This window comes from Euleptes europaea, chromosome 4, assembly GCF_029931775.1.
Source record: "Euleptes europaea isolate rEulEur1 chromosome 4, rEulEur1.hap1, whole genome shotgun sequence".
In the NCBI taxonomy this organism is placed as follows: domain Eukaryota; kingdom Metazoa; phylum Chordata; class Lepidosauria; order Squamata; family Sphaerodactylidae; genus Euleptes; species Euleptes europaea.
In genome coordinates, this window is record NC_079315.1 from 113,246,067 (window position 1) to 113,264,763 (window position 18,697).

At 47.0% G+C, this 18,697-nt stretch overlaps 1 protein-coding gene across 2 annotated transcripts in view; it reads left to right on the forward strand.

The window, feature by feature from the left end:
* The first annotated feature begins 3,694 nt into the window (after window positions 1-3,694).
* The window catches only part of DYM (dymeclin), a 227,244-nt gene continuing 212,241 nt past the window's right edge, over window positions 3,695-18,697 (forward strand). For both annotated transcript variants that reach the window (XM_056847950.1, XM_056847951.1), the window contains exon 1: window positions 3,695-3,843. In XM_056847950.1, coding sequence (XP_056703928.1) covers window positions 3,704-3,843 — 140 coding nt within the window. In that variant the 5' untranslated portion in view covers window positions 3,695-3,703. The remainder of the gene's footprint in view (window positions 3,844-18,697) is intronic.

Genomic DNA, 18,697 nt, shown 5'->3' on the forward strand with positions numbered 1-18,697 from the left:
GGTGGGCGGCAAGGCCTGCCTGGGAGCAGGCAGGCCCCGCTGGCCGCTCCCAGGCCGCAGGAAGACGAGCGGGGAGGCGGCATGGCCTTGCATCTCCTTGGAAAGTTTGGGTGAATCAGGTTTGTATGTTGTTGTTTTTAATTTTAGGCATGATTCCAGGTTCTCATCAATAAGACAACTTCTCAATTTAATCTTGATAAGGTTCATGCTTGAAAAAGATTGTTTGCATGAATATGTAGAACCTAAAAGGGAAAGAACAGCAAATGCTAGTAGAGGAAGGGAGGGGGGAGGAATGGAGAAAGGAAGGAAGGAAGGAACTGGGAAAGGAAAGAGAAGGAAGGAACTGGGGAAGAAAGGATGAAAGGGAGGATGGAAGGAAGAGTGGGGGAGGGACAGAAAGAAAGGAAGGAACTGGGAAAGGAAAAAGAAGGAAGGAACTGGGGAAGAAAGGCAGCCTGGAGCTGGACTTTTGGGAGCCGCCTGAGGGGGACGAGGAGGAGGAAGGCGGCGAGGAGGAGAGTTTACTTCCAAGTGGGCCGGTGATTAAGGCGCGAAATCCGCCCCCCGCCCTGGGAGTTCCCCCGCAAGATCCCGGCCGGGCAACACGCGGCCTGTGCGGGGGGGGGGAAGGTGATGCGCCGGACCGGCTCCAAACTCTCAGTCTGAGGCGCGGGGAGGGCGAAGCAAGCTCGGTCCTGGCCCAGAAGCATCGTCGCCTTCCCCGCCCGGGGCCAGGCGGAGCCAAGAGGAGGCGGAGGAGGTGGGGGGTGAGAGGTCGCCCAGCTCCGGTCTCCCATAGAGACAGAGGAGGGAAGGCGGCGGCCGAAACGAGGACCAGACAGCCACGCCTCACTCCTCACGGTGGAGAGAAGGAAGGGGGGAGGGAGGAGCCCCCTCTCTGCCAAGGCGAGCAGCCGGGCGGCAAGCCGGGGCGAGCAGCCGGGCGGCAAGAAAAGACGGGGGGTGGCAGCTGAGGGGCTCTTGTCGTTCTCCGGCCGCCACTGCAATGGTGGGAGGCGGGGACGGCGCTGGGGCGAGAAGGAGGAAGGGCCACTCCTTCCTCTCTCGGAGACCCTCCCGCTGCTTCGGCCGGCCTAGAGCGCTGCTTCCACATGTGGGAAGAGCCCCTTGCGCGCGCTTTTGCGACCCCTGCCTTAGCCCACAGTACCTCAATTTCTCATAATTTCATTATTCTTAAAAGTGCCATGTAAATAAATAGGGGGCTTGGAATAGATCTGTGCCTCCCGGCCGGGAGGCACAGATCTATTTAAAGGGCTCCCCCGCGCGCCTTCAGGGGAGTCCCGTGAAGGCACGGGGGGGAACCCCGAATCTGCCAAAATCTGCTCCCCCGTTACCCGCCTTTTTGAGTTCAGTTCGTCCGAACCGAAAAACAGCCGAATCGGGAGAAATTCAGCTGTTTTTCGGTTCGGGATGAACCTAATCGACAACCCTACTGCCTGTGTTCCACAGCACCTAATACAATAGGCATGCTCCTCTGATCCTGGAGAGGATAGATGTGCATCATGACTAGTTTCCATTTTTACAAGTAGCCATGAATAGCCCTCTCCTCCATGAACATGTCCACTCCCCTCTTAAAGCCTTCCAAGTTGGCAGCCATCACCTCATCCTGGGGCAGGGAGTTCCACAGTTTAATTATGTGTTGTGTGATGAAATACTTCCTTTTATCTGTTTTGAATCTCTCACCCTCCAGCTTCAGCAGATGACCCCATGTTCTGGTATTAGGAGAGAGGGAGAAAAGCTTCTCCCTGTCCACTCTTTCCATACCATGCATAATTTTATAACCTCTATCATGTCTCCCCTTAAGGACTGAATTAAGGCTTTCACTTTCATTCTGCTTTTTGGAAGATTCAGTTGGCTCTCAGGTGTTGTGTTATATGTGAAATGCATAGTAGTGTTGGAATTATAAGACACGCTCCTGTTTTCGGGGGGGGGGGGGATTTATATGACAGTTTTCTGGAAAGAGTTCCATAGTAATAATACCAATGTATGTAATTTGGGTGTACTCTTTCCCCCTGTTCAAGTTTCATTTACAGCAAGAATAACTTCTAACCCTCTGACCCTGCAATATTGTACACATATCCTTGGAAGTAAATCTGTCTGTGTTCACGGGGCGGGGGGGGGTGTCACTCCTAACTGTGCGTGCGTAGGACGCAAGCTCATCTTGCTAAACATTAGTCTATCTCCAAGGAGGGGAATTTTGATTGGCGGGCAAGGTTAATTGTATGATATCCATCTGTTTTTGTTTTCAATCCACGTGTTTCCTTCAACCCCACTTAAATTTGATAAAAGTTTTTGCTCTCTTCCTGTAGGTTAAAGTAGTTAAAGTTAACAGCTAGGAATATGAGCCGCTTGCTTCTCTTTAGAAGCCAGCATGGTGTAGTGGTTAAGAGCAGTGGATTGGAGCGGCGGACTCTTATCTGGAGAACCAGGTTTGTTTTCCCACTCCTCCACATGAAGCCAGCTGGGTGACCTTGGGCTAGTCACAGCTCTCTCAGCCCCACCTACCTCACAAGGTGTCTGTTGTGGGGAGGAGAAGGGAAGGTGATTGTAAGCGGGTTTGATTCTTCCTTAAGTGGTAGAGAAAGTCCTCATATAAAAACCAACTCTTCTTCTTCTCTGAGGGTGGCAAGGAAGAGTATTTGAATCTGTCAAAACAATGGTAACCTGGTTTGGTGCTTCTCTGAACAAGACAGCAGTCTCTCTGTTTACGTTTTGAACATTAAATCAGAGGCGAGGATCCAAAGAAGCATGTTTAGAAGGGTGTGACTGTGTTAAGAGCCAGCAAGGTGTAGTGGTTAATAGCAGTGGAACTCTAATCTGGAGAATCGGGTTTGATCCCCTCCTCCTCCACATGAAGCCTGCAGCGTGACCTTGGGCCAGTCACAGTTCTCTCAGAACTCTCTCCGCCCTTATGGCAAAACACCTCCAAACTTCTCTTGCCTTGAAAACCCTACGAGGTCGCCATAAGTCAACTGTGACTTAACGGCACTTTACACACACACCAACTGTTTTTAGGTTACAATTAGTGTAACCATGTTGTATGCATTGCTCATCTGTTCCCTGTAAATTCCTTAATTATATGGCAGTTTTCAATTTGTAGTAGGTTTTTTCACCTTTTAAAATATGCTCTTTGGACATCATTGTTTATATTCCAGATTTACATTAGTGCACAGTTTCTGGCATGGAAATATAGTTGGCTACTGTTCAATAGGAACATTAGGAAGAACTTTCTAACAGAGCTCTTTCCTCAATAGAAGAGGCTTCCTCGGGAGGTGGTGAGCTCTCCTTCCCAGGAGGTTTTTAAGCAGAGGCTAGATGGCCATCTGTCAGCATTGCTGATTCTGTGACCTTAGGCAGATGATGAGAGGGAATCTTGACCATCTTCTGGGCGTGGAGTAGGGGTCACTGGGTGTGTGTGTGGGGGAGGGAGTTGTTAATTTCCTGCATTGTGCAGGGGGTTGGACTAGATGACCCTGGTGGTCCCTTCCGACTCTATGATAGCATTTATATGTGTATGTAGTACTCATAGCAGATTTTATATATATATATATATATATATATATATATATATATGTGTGTGTAGTACTTGTACCAGATTTTAAATTTTAAATTCCTTGTGTGTTTTGTAGGCTTTCCGTCAATTTCATAAAACTTCATAGAGGGCACACCAAACAGTAAGAAGATGGGAGCAAACGGCAGCAGCATCAGTGAGCTCCCAGAAAACGAATACTTAAAAAAATTGTCAGGACCAGAAGCCATCTCAGAGAATGACCCGTTCTGGAATCAGCTGCTTTCTTTTAGCTTTAGTACCCCAACAAGCAGGTAAGGGACTTGCATGTTTACTACATTTAAGAACATAAGAAAAGCCCTGCTGGATCAGACCGAGGCCCATCAAGTCCAGCAGTCTGTTCACACAGGCATGCTCCTCTGATCTTGGAGAGAATAGGTATCCATTTTGACTAGTAGCCATGAATACTCTTCTCCTCCATGAACATGTCCACTCCCCTCTTAAAGCCTTCCAAGCTGGCAGCCATTACCACATCCTGGGGCAGGGATATTGTTGCCGTTCTAGTTGAATATCTGGGGATTTTAAACAGCTAGTTGGCTGTGGCTGGCAGTCGCTTGTGTTTTGTTGCCAGTGTTCTGAATCTTTGAAGACAACTGTTGTTTTGGAAGTTCGGCAGCCAGGAGACAGCACATAACACAAGATTCCTACTTGTATCCAATGAAGGGAGCTTTGACTCTCAAAAGCTTCTACTTTGAAAAATCTTTTTTTTTTCTTTTTTTTAATGAAGTTTTTATTTCATAACTGTAAAATAGAAACAAGTATTAAACATGTAACATCAAAAAAATGGGAAACACAAACAGTATGTTGCATACACCTAATCTAAAATAGACAAAAATGAGCTTTAACTGGGTGAACACATACAATTTTGTTGCCCTCTTAGCATCTTCCCTATAATACACTATTATAACTTTATGCCATGAATTTTACTGCTTTATAATATTAACTGCTTTTATTCCATCTTTCTCATAATATAAGTACTTTAAACTTACATAATACAACTAGCCATTATTAAATCATACTGATTGCCATATAATTTTATATAGACTTGTTTATATTTGCTAGATTCTGTTATATACTATTCCTGTATAGTATTATGACTAAACATTTTCGTTTCTCGTTTTACATAATTTACTAAATATATGTGTGTGTGTGTTAAGTGCCGTCAAGTTGCTTCCGACTCATGGCGACCCTATGAATCAATGTCCTCCAAAACATCCTATCTTTAACAGCCTTGCTCAGATCTTGCAAACTGAGGGCCGTGGCTTCCTTTATAGCAGGGGTGGGGAACCTTTTTTCCACCAAGGATTATAACATCATTTACGGGCCATACAAAATTGTCAACTTAAAAATTACCCGACCAAGCCCCAAGTAGGCAGCTGCCCCAGATGACACCCCCCCCCGCACAGGCAAGCAGGCAGGCATCCAACTGGTGGCGCACTTAGGGGGGGAGGAAGGTTCCTTTTCTCGGTAAAACAAACTCACATCTGCCTTGAATAGAGGTTATTCCTGTCCCTTGGAGGGGACGGATCACCAGTCTTAGATCCTTCTGAGCTAGAGATCTGCCAGGACCCACAAAAGGCCAGACCAAATGATTTTGTGGGCCTTAAATGGCCCCAGGGCGTGACATTCCCCATCCTTGCTTTATAGAGTCAATCCATCTCTTGTTGGGTCTTCCTCTTTTCCTGCTGCCTTCAATGTTTCCTAGCATGGCTGTCTTTTCCAGTGACTCTTGTCTTAATGTAACTAAAGTATGATAGCCTTGGTTTAGTCATTTTAGCTTAGTTTAAAGAACACGTTCGTTTTTGAGCAAGACACATTATCAGTCTATCAATATACAGTCAGCCTTGCCCCTAGCATTTATGGGTTTTTATTTAAGCAACATTATTATTATTTGGTACATAACAGAGTTCAGTCATAACCGACAGTATCAAGTCCTAGATTCTAGAACAAGTTTGTTTAAAATCAAAGCAAATTATTTGTGAACGAAAAACCTGTTGGCATAATACACTCTGCTGAACACTAGAGGGCGCTGTTGTATGACAGCTGAGCTGTTGGAAGTCCCTTATGGTGTGTCTTAATCAGGCCCTCTTCAAATGTAATGAATTTTCTCCATAGACGGTACTTCCTGCAAAGAAATAGCATTCAAACCACATGGCCGTTGTTATGTGACAAATATTTAAATATGAACCATATCACTATTACTTCATGGACTTCATTGTCACATATGGACTGTACCCTCTGACCCCCCATCCTTAGTAAATATTACCCTTCTCTCCTCCCCACCTGAGCCCTCGTACAGAAGATATAATGCCTGTCGTGCTTTATAGTCATCTTCACAATAGCTCTCAGAAACATTTATTTTATTTTATTTATTTGTTTATCTTCAGTTTTTAGCCTGCCCTCAGTCCCCAACCAAGGCCAGGCTCAGGGCGGGTTACAACAAATACATTACCATAGAAGGTAAAAACAGTCAAACTCATAAATAAAAAGTATTTAAAACCATTAAAACAATGACAATAACATTTACACATTTCCTTCATTTGTACCTCACCTTTCTTCCTAATAGCACCCAAGTGGCTTACATCACCTCCATTTTTAGCTTCACAACAACCCTGTGAGGTAGGTTAGGCTGAAAGTGTGTGACTGGTCCAAAGTTACCAGCAGGCTTCCATGGCAGAGCTGAAGAAGAAGAAGAGTTGGTTTTTATACCCCACTTTTCTCTACCCTTTAAGGAGTCTCAAAGTGGCTTACAATCACCTTCCCTTCCTCTCCCCACAACAGACACCTTGTGAGGTAGGTGGGGCTGAGAAAGCTTTAAGAGAACTGTGACTTGCCCAAGGTCACCCTGCTGGCTTCGTGTGTAGGAGTGGGGAAACCAACCCGGTTCGCCAGATTAGCGTCTGCCACTCATGTGAAGGAGTGGGAAAGCAAACCCGGTTCTCCAGATTAAAGTCCACTGCTCCAAACCACCGCTGTTAACCACTGCACCACGCTGGCTCTTAACCACTACACCACACTGGCTGGGATTTGAAACCCGGCTGCCTCAGGCTCTAATCCAATACTCTTAACCATTACGCTACACCAGCTCCCGTACGTCACTATTGGCCTCATTTTTCTCAGATGAGAAACTGAGACTCGGAGATGGTTTTGCTTAAAGCTTTGTCACTTAGGAAACCTTCCCCGCACAAGTGAAGGAAAAGGCCCCATGAAGATTTGCATACACCACTGTTGTTGGCATTTTCCCAGTGCACAGATTTTGTGTGCATGGGTCCTGTCCCCCTCCCCCTAGCACGTTATTGTATGTAGGGCTGTTGGAAAAAAAACAATTCGGTAAAATTCGGATTCGGCAAAATTCGGCCCGTTTTTATTCGGGAAATGCCGAAGTCCGAACTCCCCCACTTCGGGTCCGTGCAATTTGGCATGAGATCCGGAGTTTGGGGAACAATTTGGCCGAATAAAGCCATTAAAAAACACAATTGCGCCTTTCCGCAGCTCGGGGAGGGGGCATTTTTGGGGGTAGAGGTCCGAAACGAAAGGGTCCCCCCTCCTTAATGTCCATCTCTGACAATGGGGGTTTGCAATTAGCAGAGCTTGCCGCCCACTCCCGAAGCTCCCAGCCCCGACAAACAGCTGAGCTGCGGGGAGCAAGGGCGGGGCAGGTGCGAAGAAGTTTGCAAACCATGCAAAGCAAAAGGTTTGCAACCATGCAAACCATGCAAAGCAACACGTTTGCAACCATGCAAAGCAACACGTTACGCCTGGGAGTTTGCAAACCATGGAAAGGGACAGAGGCACGCTAAAGGAGCAGGAGGGGGTGGAATTTCCCCTTTTGCATTGGACTCGGGACCAGGCAAATGCATTCTTTAAGTCACAATTTGAAAACCAGCTTTGAGCAAGCATCAAAATAGTCCTAACCGATCTTATGAATGAGGGAAAACCTGAGGACACACAACTGAAGCCCCCCCCCTCAAACCAGGGAGAGAGAGACTCGAGGGGGCACACACACCCCAGGCAGAACAGGCGAAAGCCCCCTTTGGCTTCCCCCCCACCCACAGAAACTGCTCCCCACACACACAGAGACTCTGCTTCCCCACACACACACACAGGAGAAAAATTATAGAGAAAAGCCCCAAAACGGGTCTTACTGTGGATGTCTTGTGTTCCATCTTCTTCACACCTGCCCCGCCCTTGCTCCCTGCAGCTCAGCTGTTTGTCGGGGCTGGGAGCTTTGGGCGTGGGCGGCAAGCTCTGCTAATTGCAAACCCCCATTGTCAGAGATGCACATTAAGGAGGGGGGACCCCTTTCGGGGCCCATATCTCAGCCCCCCTGACCCAATCTTCACAAAACTTGGGGATTCTTTCAAGAAGGGTCCTCTGAAGCTGTGCTGAAAGTTTGGGGGCTCTACCCCCAAAAATGCGCCCCCTGCAGCCATGGAATGGTGCGAAGGTGTGCTGTAAATGGAATAAAAATGCATATTAAGGGGGGGGGGCCCTTCCAGGGCCCATATTTCGCCCCCCCCCTTGATCCAGTCTTTACAAAACGTAGGGGTTCTTGCAAGAAGGGTCCTCTGAAGCTATGCTGAAAGTTTGGGGGCTCTACCCCCAAATATGCGCCCCCTGCAGCCATGGAATGGCTCGAATGTGCACACGCACCCTCCCAAGGGGGATCTCTCTCACACACAAACAGATACTCTCTCTTTCTCTCCCCGGGCTGCGCAGCAGCTGGGCTCATGCACTCAATCGCGACTGATTGGCCAGAAGAAGACCCAGCTTGGCCACCGATTGGCCGCGGGAGAATGCCGTTTACTGACGGTTATGCTGCTGCGCCGAACCCCGAATTTATTCGTCGAACACCCCGAACTCGCTGAATTCGGCTCCCCGTTTTCCCACCTTTTTTTGGGTTCGGTTCCATCCTAACTAAAAACAGCCGAATCGGGAAATTTGGCTGTTTTTCGGTTCGGGACGAACCGAATCAACAGCCCTAATTGTATGTCTATGCAGGAAAAACATTGTATGTTTAAAGCTACCCATTGTTGTATGTTATCTGTAGTACAAGCCACACACTTAGGGGCATCACCATGAACCTTTTGAATTCTTGCTTAATCAGGATCGCTGCAGTTCGCAGTGGTACTTTTTATCTGTATTAAATCATTCTTGCTTTTGTGAAAGAGGCAGGTTTCTTAACTAAATCTGCTACGTGCTCACCAAACACGTTGGGCACAGCTGGGTGTGTCTTGTCATGTTTTTTCCCGTTTCAGGCACTGTTAGCGAAAACCTTTTTTCTCACCCATTCCCGTTTGCCTTGGGAGAATCTGCAATGCCACCGATAAGATTTCTTCAGAGCCGAGGAGTGAGAAACTCTTTGCTGCTTTAGCTTGCCGCCCCATCCAGTCCTGCAAAAAATATAATCAGTTTCATTTTGTGTGTCCAACAGAAGCCATGCAGCAATTCCTCGGGCCTTGTTTTTTGTGGCAGGCACTAACAGTAATTTTCTAGCCCATGTGTTAGTAGGAAGTGGTATGAAAGTTAGTAGCCAGCGTGGTGTCGTGGTTAAGAGCAATGGTTTGGAGTGGTGGACTCTGATCTGGAGAACCGGGTTTGATTCCCCACTCCTCCACATGAGCGGCGGATGCTGATCTGGTGAACTGGATTCGTTTCTACACATGAAGCCCGCTGGGTGACCTTGGGCTGGTCACAGCTCTCTCAGCGCCACCTACCTCACAGGGTGTCTGTTGTGGGTAGGGGAAGGGGATTGTAAGCCAGTTTGATTCTTCCTTAAGTGGTAGAGAAAGTCGGCATATAAAAACCAACTCTTCTTCTTCTTAGGTTCTTGGTTTTCTTAATTTTAATAGGTTTACCCGTATCCTTGACCTAACTGTGGTAGTGTGGAATGACATGAGTTTTCCAGACAGCCAGTGTCCAGGGGAGGGGCTGTGGCTCAGTGGTAGAGCATCTGCTTGTCATGCAGAAGGTCCCAGGTTCAGTTCCCAGCATCTCCAGTTAAAGGGACTAGGCAGGTAGGTGATGTGAAAGAACTCTGCCTGAGGCCCAGGAGAGCTGCTGCTGGTCTGAGTAGACAGTACTGACTTTGATGGACCAAGGGTCTGATTCAGTATAACGCAGCTTCATGTGTCCAATTCAAGAAGAGAGCCATGAAGGGAAAGTCTTTTTTAGTTCAGTACTGTTTCCCCTTTGCTGTTCTTTCATACCACTTCCTAGGAATTTTTGTTCACAGCTAGCTGGGACCCCTGACACTGACATCGCAGTGTGGTCTTGGGGATGAATTAAGACTCGGCCAGAAAGCAGTGTGACTGGCAACCAAGATCAGGTTAATTCATACTGTCGTATTCCCCGTTCCTATGTATGTGTGTGAAGGACAATGAAGAAAGCTGACAGGAAGAAAGCAGATTCCTTTGAAATGTTGTGTTGGAGGAGAGTTTTACAGATATAATGGATGGTTAAAAAGACAAATCAATGGGTTTTAGATCAACTCAAGCCTGAACTCTCCCTAGAAGCTAAAAGGACTAAACTGAGGCTGTCCTACTTTCTTCACATTATGAGAAGATAAGAGTCACTGGAAAAGACAATACTGCTGGGAGAAGTTGAAGGCAGAAGGAAAAGAGGACGACCCAACCTGAGATGGATGGACTCTATAAAGGACGCCATGGATCTCAGTTTGCAAGACCTGAGCAAGGTTGTTAATGACTGGACATTTTGGAAGTCATTAATTTATAGGGTCACCATGAGTTGGAAGCAACTTGATGACACTGAACACACACACAGGAAGTGATGTTTCTGCATATACAAGCTCAAGAGCTTTTGACCTGGGGCACTCATACATGCTGAATAATGCACTTTCAGTCCACTTTTCAGTGCACTTTGCAGTTGGATCTTACTGTGTGAAATGGCAAAATCCACTTGCAAACTATTGCTATAGTGCATTGAATGTGGATTGAAAGTGCATTATTCCATCTGTGCGAAAGCGTCCCTGCTCTTATTAAAAGCAGCTTGCCACTGCAAATATGAATGCCATCTGCAAACTTGGCCATGTCACTGCTCACCCCTGTGTCCAGATCATTTATGGACGCATTTAGTAGTACTGGTCCTAATGCCAGTCCCGGGTGGGAGACATAGGTTCAAGTCCCCACACTGCCATGTGGCGTACTGGCTGGCCTTAGGTACCTTACTGTCTCAGCCTAACCTCTCTCACAGGGTGATGATAAAATGGGGTGGGAGGAGGAGACAGTGGAAGCCACCTTTTGCTTCTCAAATGAGGAGCAGGATAACAATAGTAACCCACCATATATTGCTATAGTGGCCACATCTGGATTATATGTGTGAAAAGGAGACTGGTGTGTATGAGTGTGTTATAGTTTTTAAAGGGTCTTCACTAGGTTAAAGGCAATGCACCGGTTCAGTTCATGCACAAGCACCGGTTTTATTTAGCTATGGTAAGTTTTAGAAGGCAGATTCAGTGCACAGGTACTCAAACCCTGGCTTGCTTTCGTTTCACTCTGTCACCTGGGAGGGAGATGCTGGGGAACAAGCCAGGGTGTCTGCATTCCTATGTCATGGAAAACCACGCATGAACACATGAAGCTGCCTTCTACTGAACCAGACCCTTGGTCCATCAAAGTCCGTATTGTCTACTCAGACTGGCAGTGGCTCTCCAGGGTCTCAGGCAGAGGTCTTTCATGTCACCTACTTGCTTGGTTCCTTTAACTGAAGATGCTGGGGATTGAACCTGGGACCTTCTGCATGCCAAGCAGATGTTCTACCACTGAGCCACAGCCCCTCCCCTACTACAGTCTGTGTGCTGGGCCAGCATAATTCTAAACTGGTTAATAAACCAACTTTGGCTCCTGGTTTGATGTGACCCAGATAGCCATGGTTAGTCGAGTGGCTTGCATTCAGACAGACATACTGACAATAGTTAGTTTGTTTAAACTGTGGCTTTGCACCATGTCTGAATTGAGCCAAAGTGCGCATCTCTGATGCACAGTGAAACCGTGATCTCTTCTCCCCATTCCATGGTTAATCTATTTGTCCTCGATTCACAGGAGCTCTTGGAGTTGTGGTGCATGCACAAACCTGCCCATAATATATTAACAAGTGTGAGCATCTTTCCTGCTGGAAAGTCTCAGACTAATGCAGAACTTGCCGAAAACCATATGCTTCTCTTAATATTTACCGTTCCACTTTGTTCTCCCCCCCCCTTAGTTTTTGCGAACGACAGCTTGAAGAATAGCATATGTGACATTCTAATGGAAAGGAATAAAACTAGTGAACTTTTATGTTGCCTTAACAGTCAATTTTGTTTTTTAAAAAAGTAGGTTCGATAAATTACATGCAGCTTTTCCGTGCTGCAGCGTCTTTGGCTATGAATAGTACATTAAAGTCTCTGTGTTGTGGTAGTAAGAGCATAGTGAATAGGCTAATTCTTTGTGTGTGTGTGTGTGTGTGTATGTGTGTGAATAATGGCAACAGGAGAAGAGCTTTACTTAGGCAAGGGGTAAAAGCATTCTTGAAAGCTGTTCTATGCTCCTTCACCAATGGCTTTGGAAGATATATTCTATATTGGGAGCATGTCTATGTTATAACTGTATTTTTTGCCCCTGGTGCGTGCTTTGATTATTTTTAGAAGCCCTTTCTGCTTTTGGAAGCCCAGTTTTTAAACTAAAGATTACCTTTTGGGGAAAAAAGAATTTCCAAGGGCTTTTACATCCTCTTTTTTGAAGCAGATGTCCATCCAAGGGTTAATGCTACACATGATGTGGTTTGCCATATGGGCAGCTGGTATAGGGATGTTAAACATTAACTAGCCCATGACATGGTACGGCTCATGGGTGGCCCTTGTTTTGGGTGGCTTCTGCTCAAAGCCAGCGTGGTGTAGTGGTTAAGAGGGGTGGTTTGGAGCGGTGAACTGATCTGGAGAACTGGGTTCGATTCCCCACTCCTCCACATGGGCGGCGGAGGCTAATCTGGTGAACTGGATTTGTTTCCCCACTCCTACACATGAAGCTAGCTAGGTAACTGTGGGCTAATCACAGTTCTCTTAGAGCTCAGCCCCACCTACCCCACAGAGTGTCTGTTGTGGGGAGGGGAAGGGAAGGTGATTGTAAGCCAGTTTGATTCTTCCTTAAGTGGTAGAGAAAGTCGGCATATAAAAACCAACGCTGCTGCTGCTTCTTCAAAGGGGAATGAAACCAAAGCCTGTGGTTCTGATGGGAAGGGGTTACGGAAATGAAGATGGGACGTGATGCTGGGTTCCGTCTCGGACAGACCCCGGTGGGCACCAGCACCAACAGCCCCCCCCCCCAAAGACTCGCCTCTTGGCCTTGGAGTGTCAGGCAGTATGAGGTGGTTGAACGGCGAAGGAGCAGGTCTTTGTGGTTGTGGTCCCTTTGCCACTGAACTTGTGCGTAGAGGAATCTCAGCCCCGTCTGGGAACAGAATTCATCCGCGTCAACCCCTGGAACGTTGAGGAAACCTTGGCTTCTACAATTCGAAGTGGGCAGCTGTGTTTCAGAACTGCCAGGCAGGGCAGATTCAGTGTCAAAACTCTGAAATTTTGCTTGACTTTAATTTAGCGTCCCTTTGTTTAGTCATGCATTGCCACCAGTTGTTGTGAAACAATGGAAGTTAAGTCATGGCGGGAAGATAATGAAGGCCGTAGGCCAGGGAGCAGGGATTGCACACAGGTTTCCTAAGAGCGGCGCTGAAAGCCCATCAGTTAACAATAGAGAATGCCCTGTGGAGAAGTGTGTAGTGTCTCTTTCCCTTTTTCAGTAAAAAAAAAAATGAAGGCATTCACACAGACTCTCTGGAAACAGACGTGTGTTATTTTCTCCACTGCCCCCTTTGATGAACTGGGATGAAATAGAAGAGTGCTGGAACCCCTATCCTGTCTCGTATGCCCAGCATTATTGTCGTTAGGTATTTTAAAAAATATGTATGTTACGGGAGCATTTCCCTGACCTGGATGGGCCAGGCTAACCTGATCTTAGAATCAAGGAATCATAGAGTTGGAAGGGACCACCAGAGTCATCTAGTCCAACCCCCTGCACAATGCAGGAAATTCACAACTACCTCCTCCACACACCCCCATGGACCCCTACTCTATGCCCAGAAGATGGCCAAGATGCCCTCCCTCTCATGATCTGCCTAAGGTCATAGTATCAGTATCGCTGAGAGATGGCCATCTAGCCTCTGCTTAAAAACCTCTAGGGAAGGAGAGCTCACCACTTCCCGAGGAAGTCAGTTCCCCTGAGGAACCGCTCTAACTGTTAGAAAGTTCTTCCTAATGTCTAGACGGAAACTCTTGATTTAATTTCCACCCGTTGGTTCTGCTCTGACCTTCTGGGGCAACAGAAAACAACTTGGCACCATCCTCTATATGACAACCCTTCAAGTACTTGAAGATGGTCAGATTGTCAGAACTCAGAAGCTAAGTCGGGTTGATGCTGTTTAGTGTTTGAGAGATCACCAAGGAAGTCCAGGGTCGCTACGCAGAGGCAGGCAAGTGGCAAACCACTTCTGAACATCCCTTGCCTTGAAAACCCTGCAGGGTCACCATAAGTCGGCTGTGGCTTGACGGCACTCCTCCATCACCAAGTACGGTCAGCTCTGGTTACTGCTTGGATGGGAGACCACCGAGGAAGTCCAGGATCACTGTGCAGAGGCAGGCAGTGGCAAAACACCACTGGATCCCCCTGGCCTTGAAAACCCTACCTACAGGGCTGCTTTAAGTCAGCTACGACTTGTCTGCACTTTTTACCCCCATGGGAGCGACTTCACCTGACACACATGACACGCGAGGCCTTAAGAAGACCGGCAGGAGCTCTTAAGGTCATTGCAGATGCCCGTGAAAGAGGAAGGTGCAATCATGGTCGCGCCGTCAATTGGACGAACAGAATGATTTGTCTTGGGATGCGTTTCTGAGAAACGTAGAGCAGTGGTGGGTGTTCCCCAGAGCTGGCCGCTGAGCTCCTCTTAACTTTATGCAACCCCTGGCAGAGCTGGTTGTGAAGAATGTCCTGTGATTGTGCTGTGACCAAGACTTACTTCCTCTGTCCCTAATCCTTGGGTTAAAATGGCCAGAGCGGTAGGGGGAGGATGGGGTGTGTATGTGTGAGGAGGACTCTGCGTGGAGGAGTAGGGCCCATGTCCTTTCCATGTGGTTCAAGTCAAAGGCTACCCTCGTCTACAGCTGCTTGTGGTGGGGTTTGTTTTACCGCATTGTCTGGCGGCTGCTTCATGCACGCCTCTTCACGGCACATCCGTCCACAAGAAAGGCTGTCCAGATCAGATCCTACAGATAAATTCATGTACCTTCGTACACAATGTAGAGACAGTCTACACATTCAGCTGCCCGTCATCAAGTGTAAAGAAACCAACTCATGAATGTGTGAACCAGCCCTGAGGCAAACTGTTGTCTTATAATACGTTGTTAGTTTTCCCCTCCCCTGGTAGGTAGAATAGTTTCCAAACTCAGAAACAGTTTTGCAGATAACCCTTTTTTCTTGGGTATAACTGCCTTGAGCCCTGACTTGGATAGCCCAGGCTAGTCAGATCTCAGAAGCTAAGCAGAGCCGGCCCTGGTTAATACTTGGATGGGAGGCCACCAAAGAAGTCCAGGGTTTCTGTGCAGAGGTGGACAATGACAAACCACTTCTGTTTTTCTCTTGCCTTGAAAACCCTAAGGGCTCACAACTCATAGCCCTGACCTGGATGGCCCAGGCTAGCCTGATTTCCTCAGATCTCAGAAGCTCAGCAGGGTCATCCCTGGTTAATACTTAGTTGGAAGACCACCAAATAAGTCCAGGGTCACTATGCAGAGGCAGGGAATGGCAAACAACCTCTGTTTGTCTTTTGTCTTAAAAAAGCTAAGGGATCACCCTAACTCATAGCCCTGACCTGGATGGCCCAGGCTAGCCCGATCTCAAATCTCAGAAGCTAAGCAGAGCCGGCCCTGGTTAATACTTGGATGGGAGACCACCAAAGAAGTCCAGGGTCCCTGTGCAAAGGCAGGCAATGGCAAACCACCTCTTTTAGTCCCTTTCCTTGAAAAGCTCACAGGGTGGCCATAAATCAACTGTGACTTGACAGCAAAAAACAACAGCAAAAGAACAAACACCTTCCTAGTTCTGGTCAGCAACAATTTTTTTTAGCAAGGGCCATATTTTCAGTGGAGCAAGGACTTGGAAGACTAGCAGTCTTGATACCATCCCCTAACTCACTCCCACCTGACATTGGTAAACAGGTTCCTGACCCTTCTGCCCCGTGTGTGAGCAGCAAGCCTTGGCTTGCGCGTGGCCAGGAACATCTGAGGTTCATAATAAAGGGGGGGGATTCTTCCAAAGCTTCTTGTGTAGTTCCTGCTACAGGAAAAGAGGGTTGAAGAACCCTTTGTCAGCTTGGAAGAAAACAGTTGCTGGCCTAGTGAAATGCATAGAGCAGCGGTTCCCAAACTTTTTGAGTCATGGAGCCACTTTTCAGGAGAGAAATTCATCACTGAGCACTGATTTCCACCTAGCACCTATATAACTAAACTGAACGACAGTAGTTTCTTTCCAGTCTCTTCACGGAGCGCTAGGAGATGTTTTGCGGAGAACCGCTGGCATAGAGAATCCTTGATCGGGAACTGCAGCAGGGGCTGGATTTAGTTGAAACGTACGTTGCACCTTACAGTATGTCTCAGTACTCTTACTCTCTCACTCTTGATTGATAATATCTGCTGTAATTCTTAATGGAAATTCCTCAGCGATCCATATGCTAAGTGTACGCTTCTTGCTTGGAAGAGTGCCATTTCTCCCCGCCCCTTCTTGCCTTGGGTTAGCTTTTTCTTTAATAATCGGAAAGCAGCTTGAAGTCTAGCAGGGCCATGTTGCGGGCTAATGAAAGGATCCATACTAAAAAAAAAAAAATCCCTACATTTCCATTTTGATATTCATTCATTTTTAAATAAGCAGTGCCTCCTCAGGGGTATTGTGGTGCAAAGCAAATCTAATAAATTGGTAGCATTTGTGTTGCTGCTCTTGTGCCGTTCCGTGAATCTTGGTTGATGGCGCTAGGCATTTTCTGGGTAATTAGGTCAAATAGACTATCTTCGGTCCTTATAACGGGGTGTGTGTGAGTCCAGCAGTCTGTTCACATAGTGGCCAACCAGGTGCCTCTAGGAAGCCCACAAACAAGATGACTGCGGCAGCATTGTCCTGCCTGTGTTCCACAGCACCTAATATAATAGTCCTGCTCCTCTGATCCTGGAGAGAATAGGTATGCATCATGACTAGTATCCATTTCGACTAGTAGCCATGGATACCCCTCTCCTCCATGAACATGTCCACCCCCCCCTCTTAAAACCTTCCAGATTGGCAGCCATCACCACATCCTGGGGCAGGGAGTTCCACAATTTAACCATCATTGACGTTGACTTATTCCATGCCAAAATGTGGTGGGTGGAAAGTGCTGTCAAGTCACAGCCAATTTACAGCCACCCTGTAGGGTTTTCAAGGCAAGTGGTGAACAGAGGCGGTTTGCCATTGCCTTCCTCTGCATGGCAGCCCCAGAGTTCCTTCGTGGTCTCCCATCCAAGTACTAACCAGGGCCGACCTTGTTTAGCTTTCGAGAGCTGAGGAGACGAGGCTAGCTGGGGCCATCTGGGTCAGTGCTAGGAGTTATGGTGACCCCCGTAGGGTTTTCAAGGCAAGAGACTAGCCATTGCCTGCCTCTTGTGTAGCAACCCTGGACTTCCTTGGTGGTGTCTCCCATCCAAGTACTAACCAGGGCCGACCCTGCCTAGCTTTCGAGATCTGATGAGATCAAGCTAGCAGGGGCCATCCAGGTCAGGGATGTCAAAAAGTAGTGGTTACTATTTACGTGGGAAGGGTAATTCTGCATTTCCTGATAAGTCCCATTGCATCAGCACTTCCTGCAATTGTGGGTTGTGTGTGTCAATGCATAATATGTGCTATGTATTGTGTGTCCCCACACACACACACAAACACACCTTTGGCAGGCTTGGTGATACCGATTTCAGTTAAAAAAAAGTATTTGAATCGCATTGGAAAGCCTTCTTGAATATAAACAGTGAAAAAGCAGGATATGCTTCACAATTTCTATCGATAAATTTACTTAAGGAATCTTACTTGGCTAAAGATCATGACTAAGGTCATGATCTTTGAACTAGCAGTGATTTGTTTAAAATCTTTCAAAATGCCAGGAATGCATAGATGACTGGTGGAGAATCTGAAATGTGTCTGGATTTCTCAAGCTGGTGAACCTAATACTTAGGGAAAGTTGCTCAGAGTTCTAAAAATGCAAAGGCAAAACTGACCTTTATATATGGGGACCCACAACTCTGTGGGGGGTAATGGTTACAAATTCCTTCCCTGCTGTCGCCAGCTCTCACACTGCATTATAATGTTTTTTTTTTTCTATAGGGTTGCGCTAACCTGAGTCTGGATCCAAGATTCTGTCTTGGAATTATGGCCCTTAACCAGGGTTTGAAGTAGCTAGCAAGCCACGCTTAGAAGAGGGAACCCTCACCATGGTTAGCATTGGTGAAGAAATAGCATTTAAGCCATGGCCAAGGCTGAAGGAAGGAGGGAGAGTGCGAGCCTGTATCCTGCCCCCAATTATATCTGCCCCAGACCCCCCCACCCCAGAAAATTTGGTTGGACCTGAACGCTTACATTAGACTTGCAGTTTCTCCAACTTCCAAGTCATGCAAGTGAGCGTTGGCAAGGTTGCCGTTGCATCGAGACTTTTCCATTCTAAGCATTTTGAAGCTGTGCAACCTTTTTTTGCTGATAAAAGAATAAAAGAAAAATGTTCTGTAATCATTTTAATTTTCGTGGAAATATATGATCTGTGGCCCCTGCCAGTCTGTTGCCGCCTCTTTTTCTAAAGAACTGAGTTCCCAGCCCTCGATTCTATGTTGCTCAAGCGGGAGTTCAGTACGGTTTTTCATGAGTCAGGTTTGTCTTTGGAAACAAAGGATGTAATTATCCTCCGATTAAGCCTTCGGAATCGAGCACTCAGACTGATTGTCTTCAAAACTGGATTACCGAACGAGAAGTGGGGTTTTTTTGGGGGGAGGGGTCACCT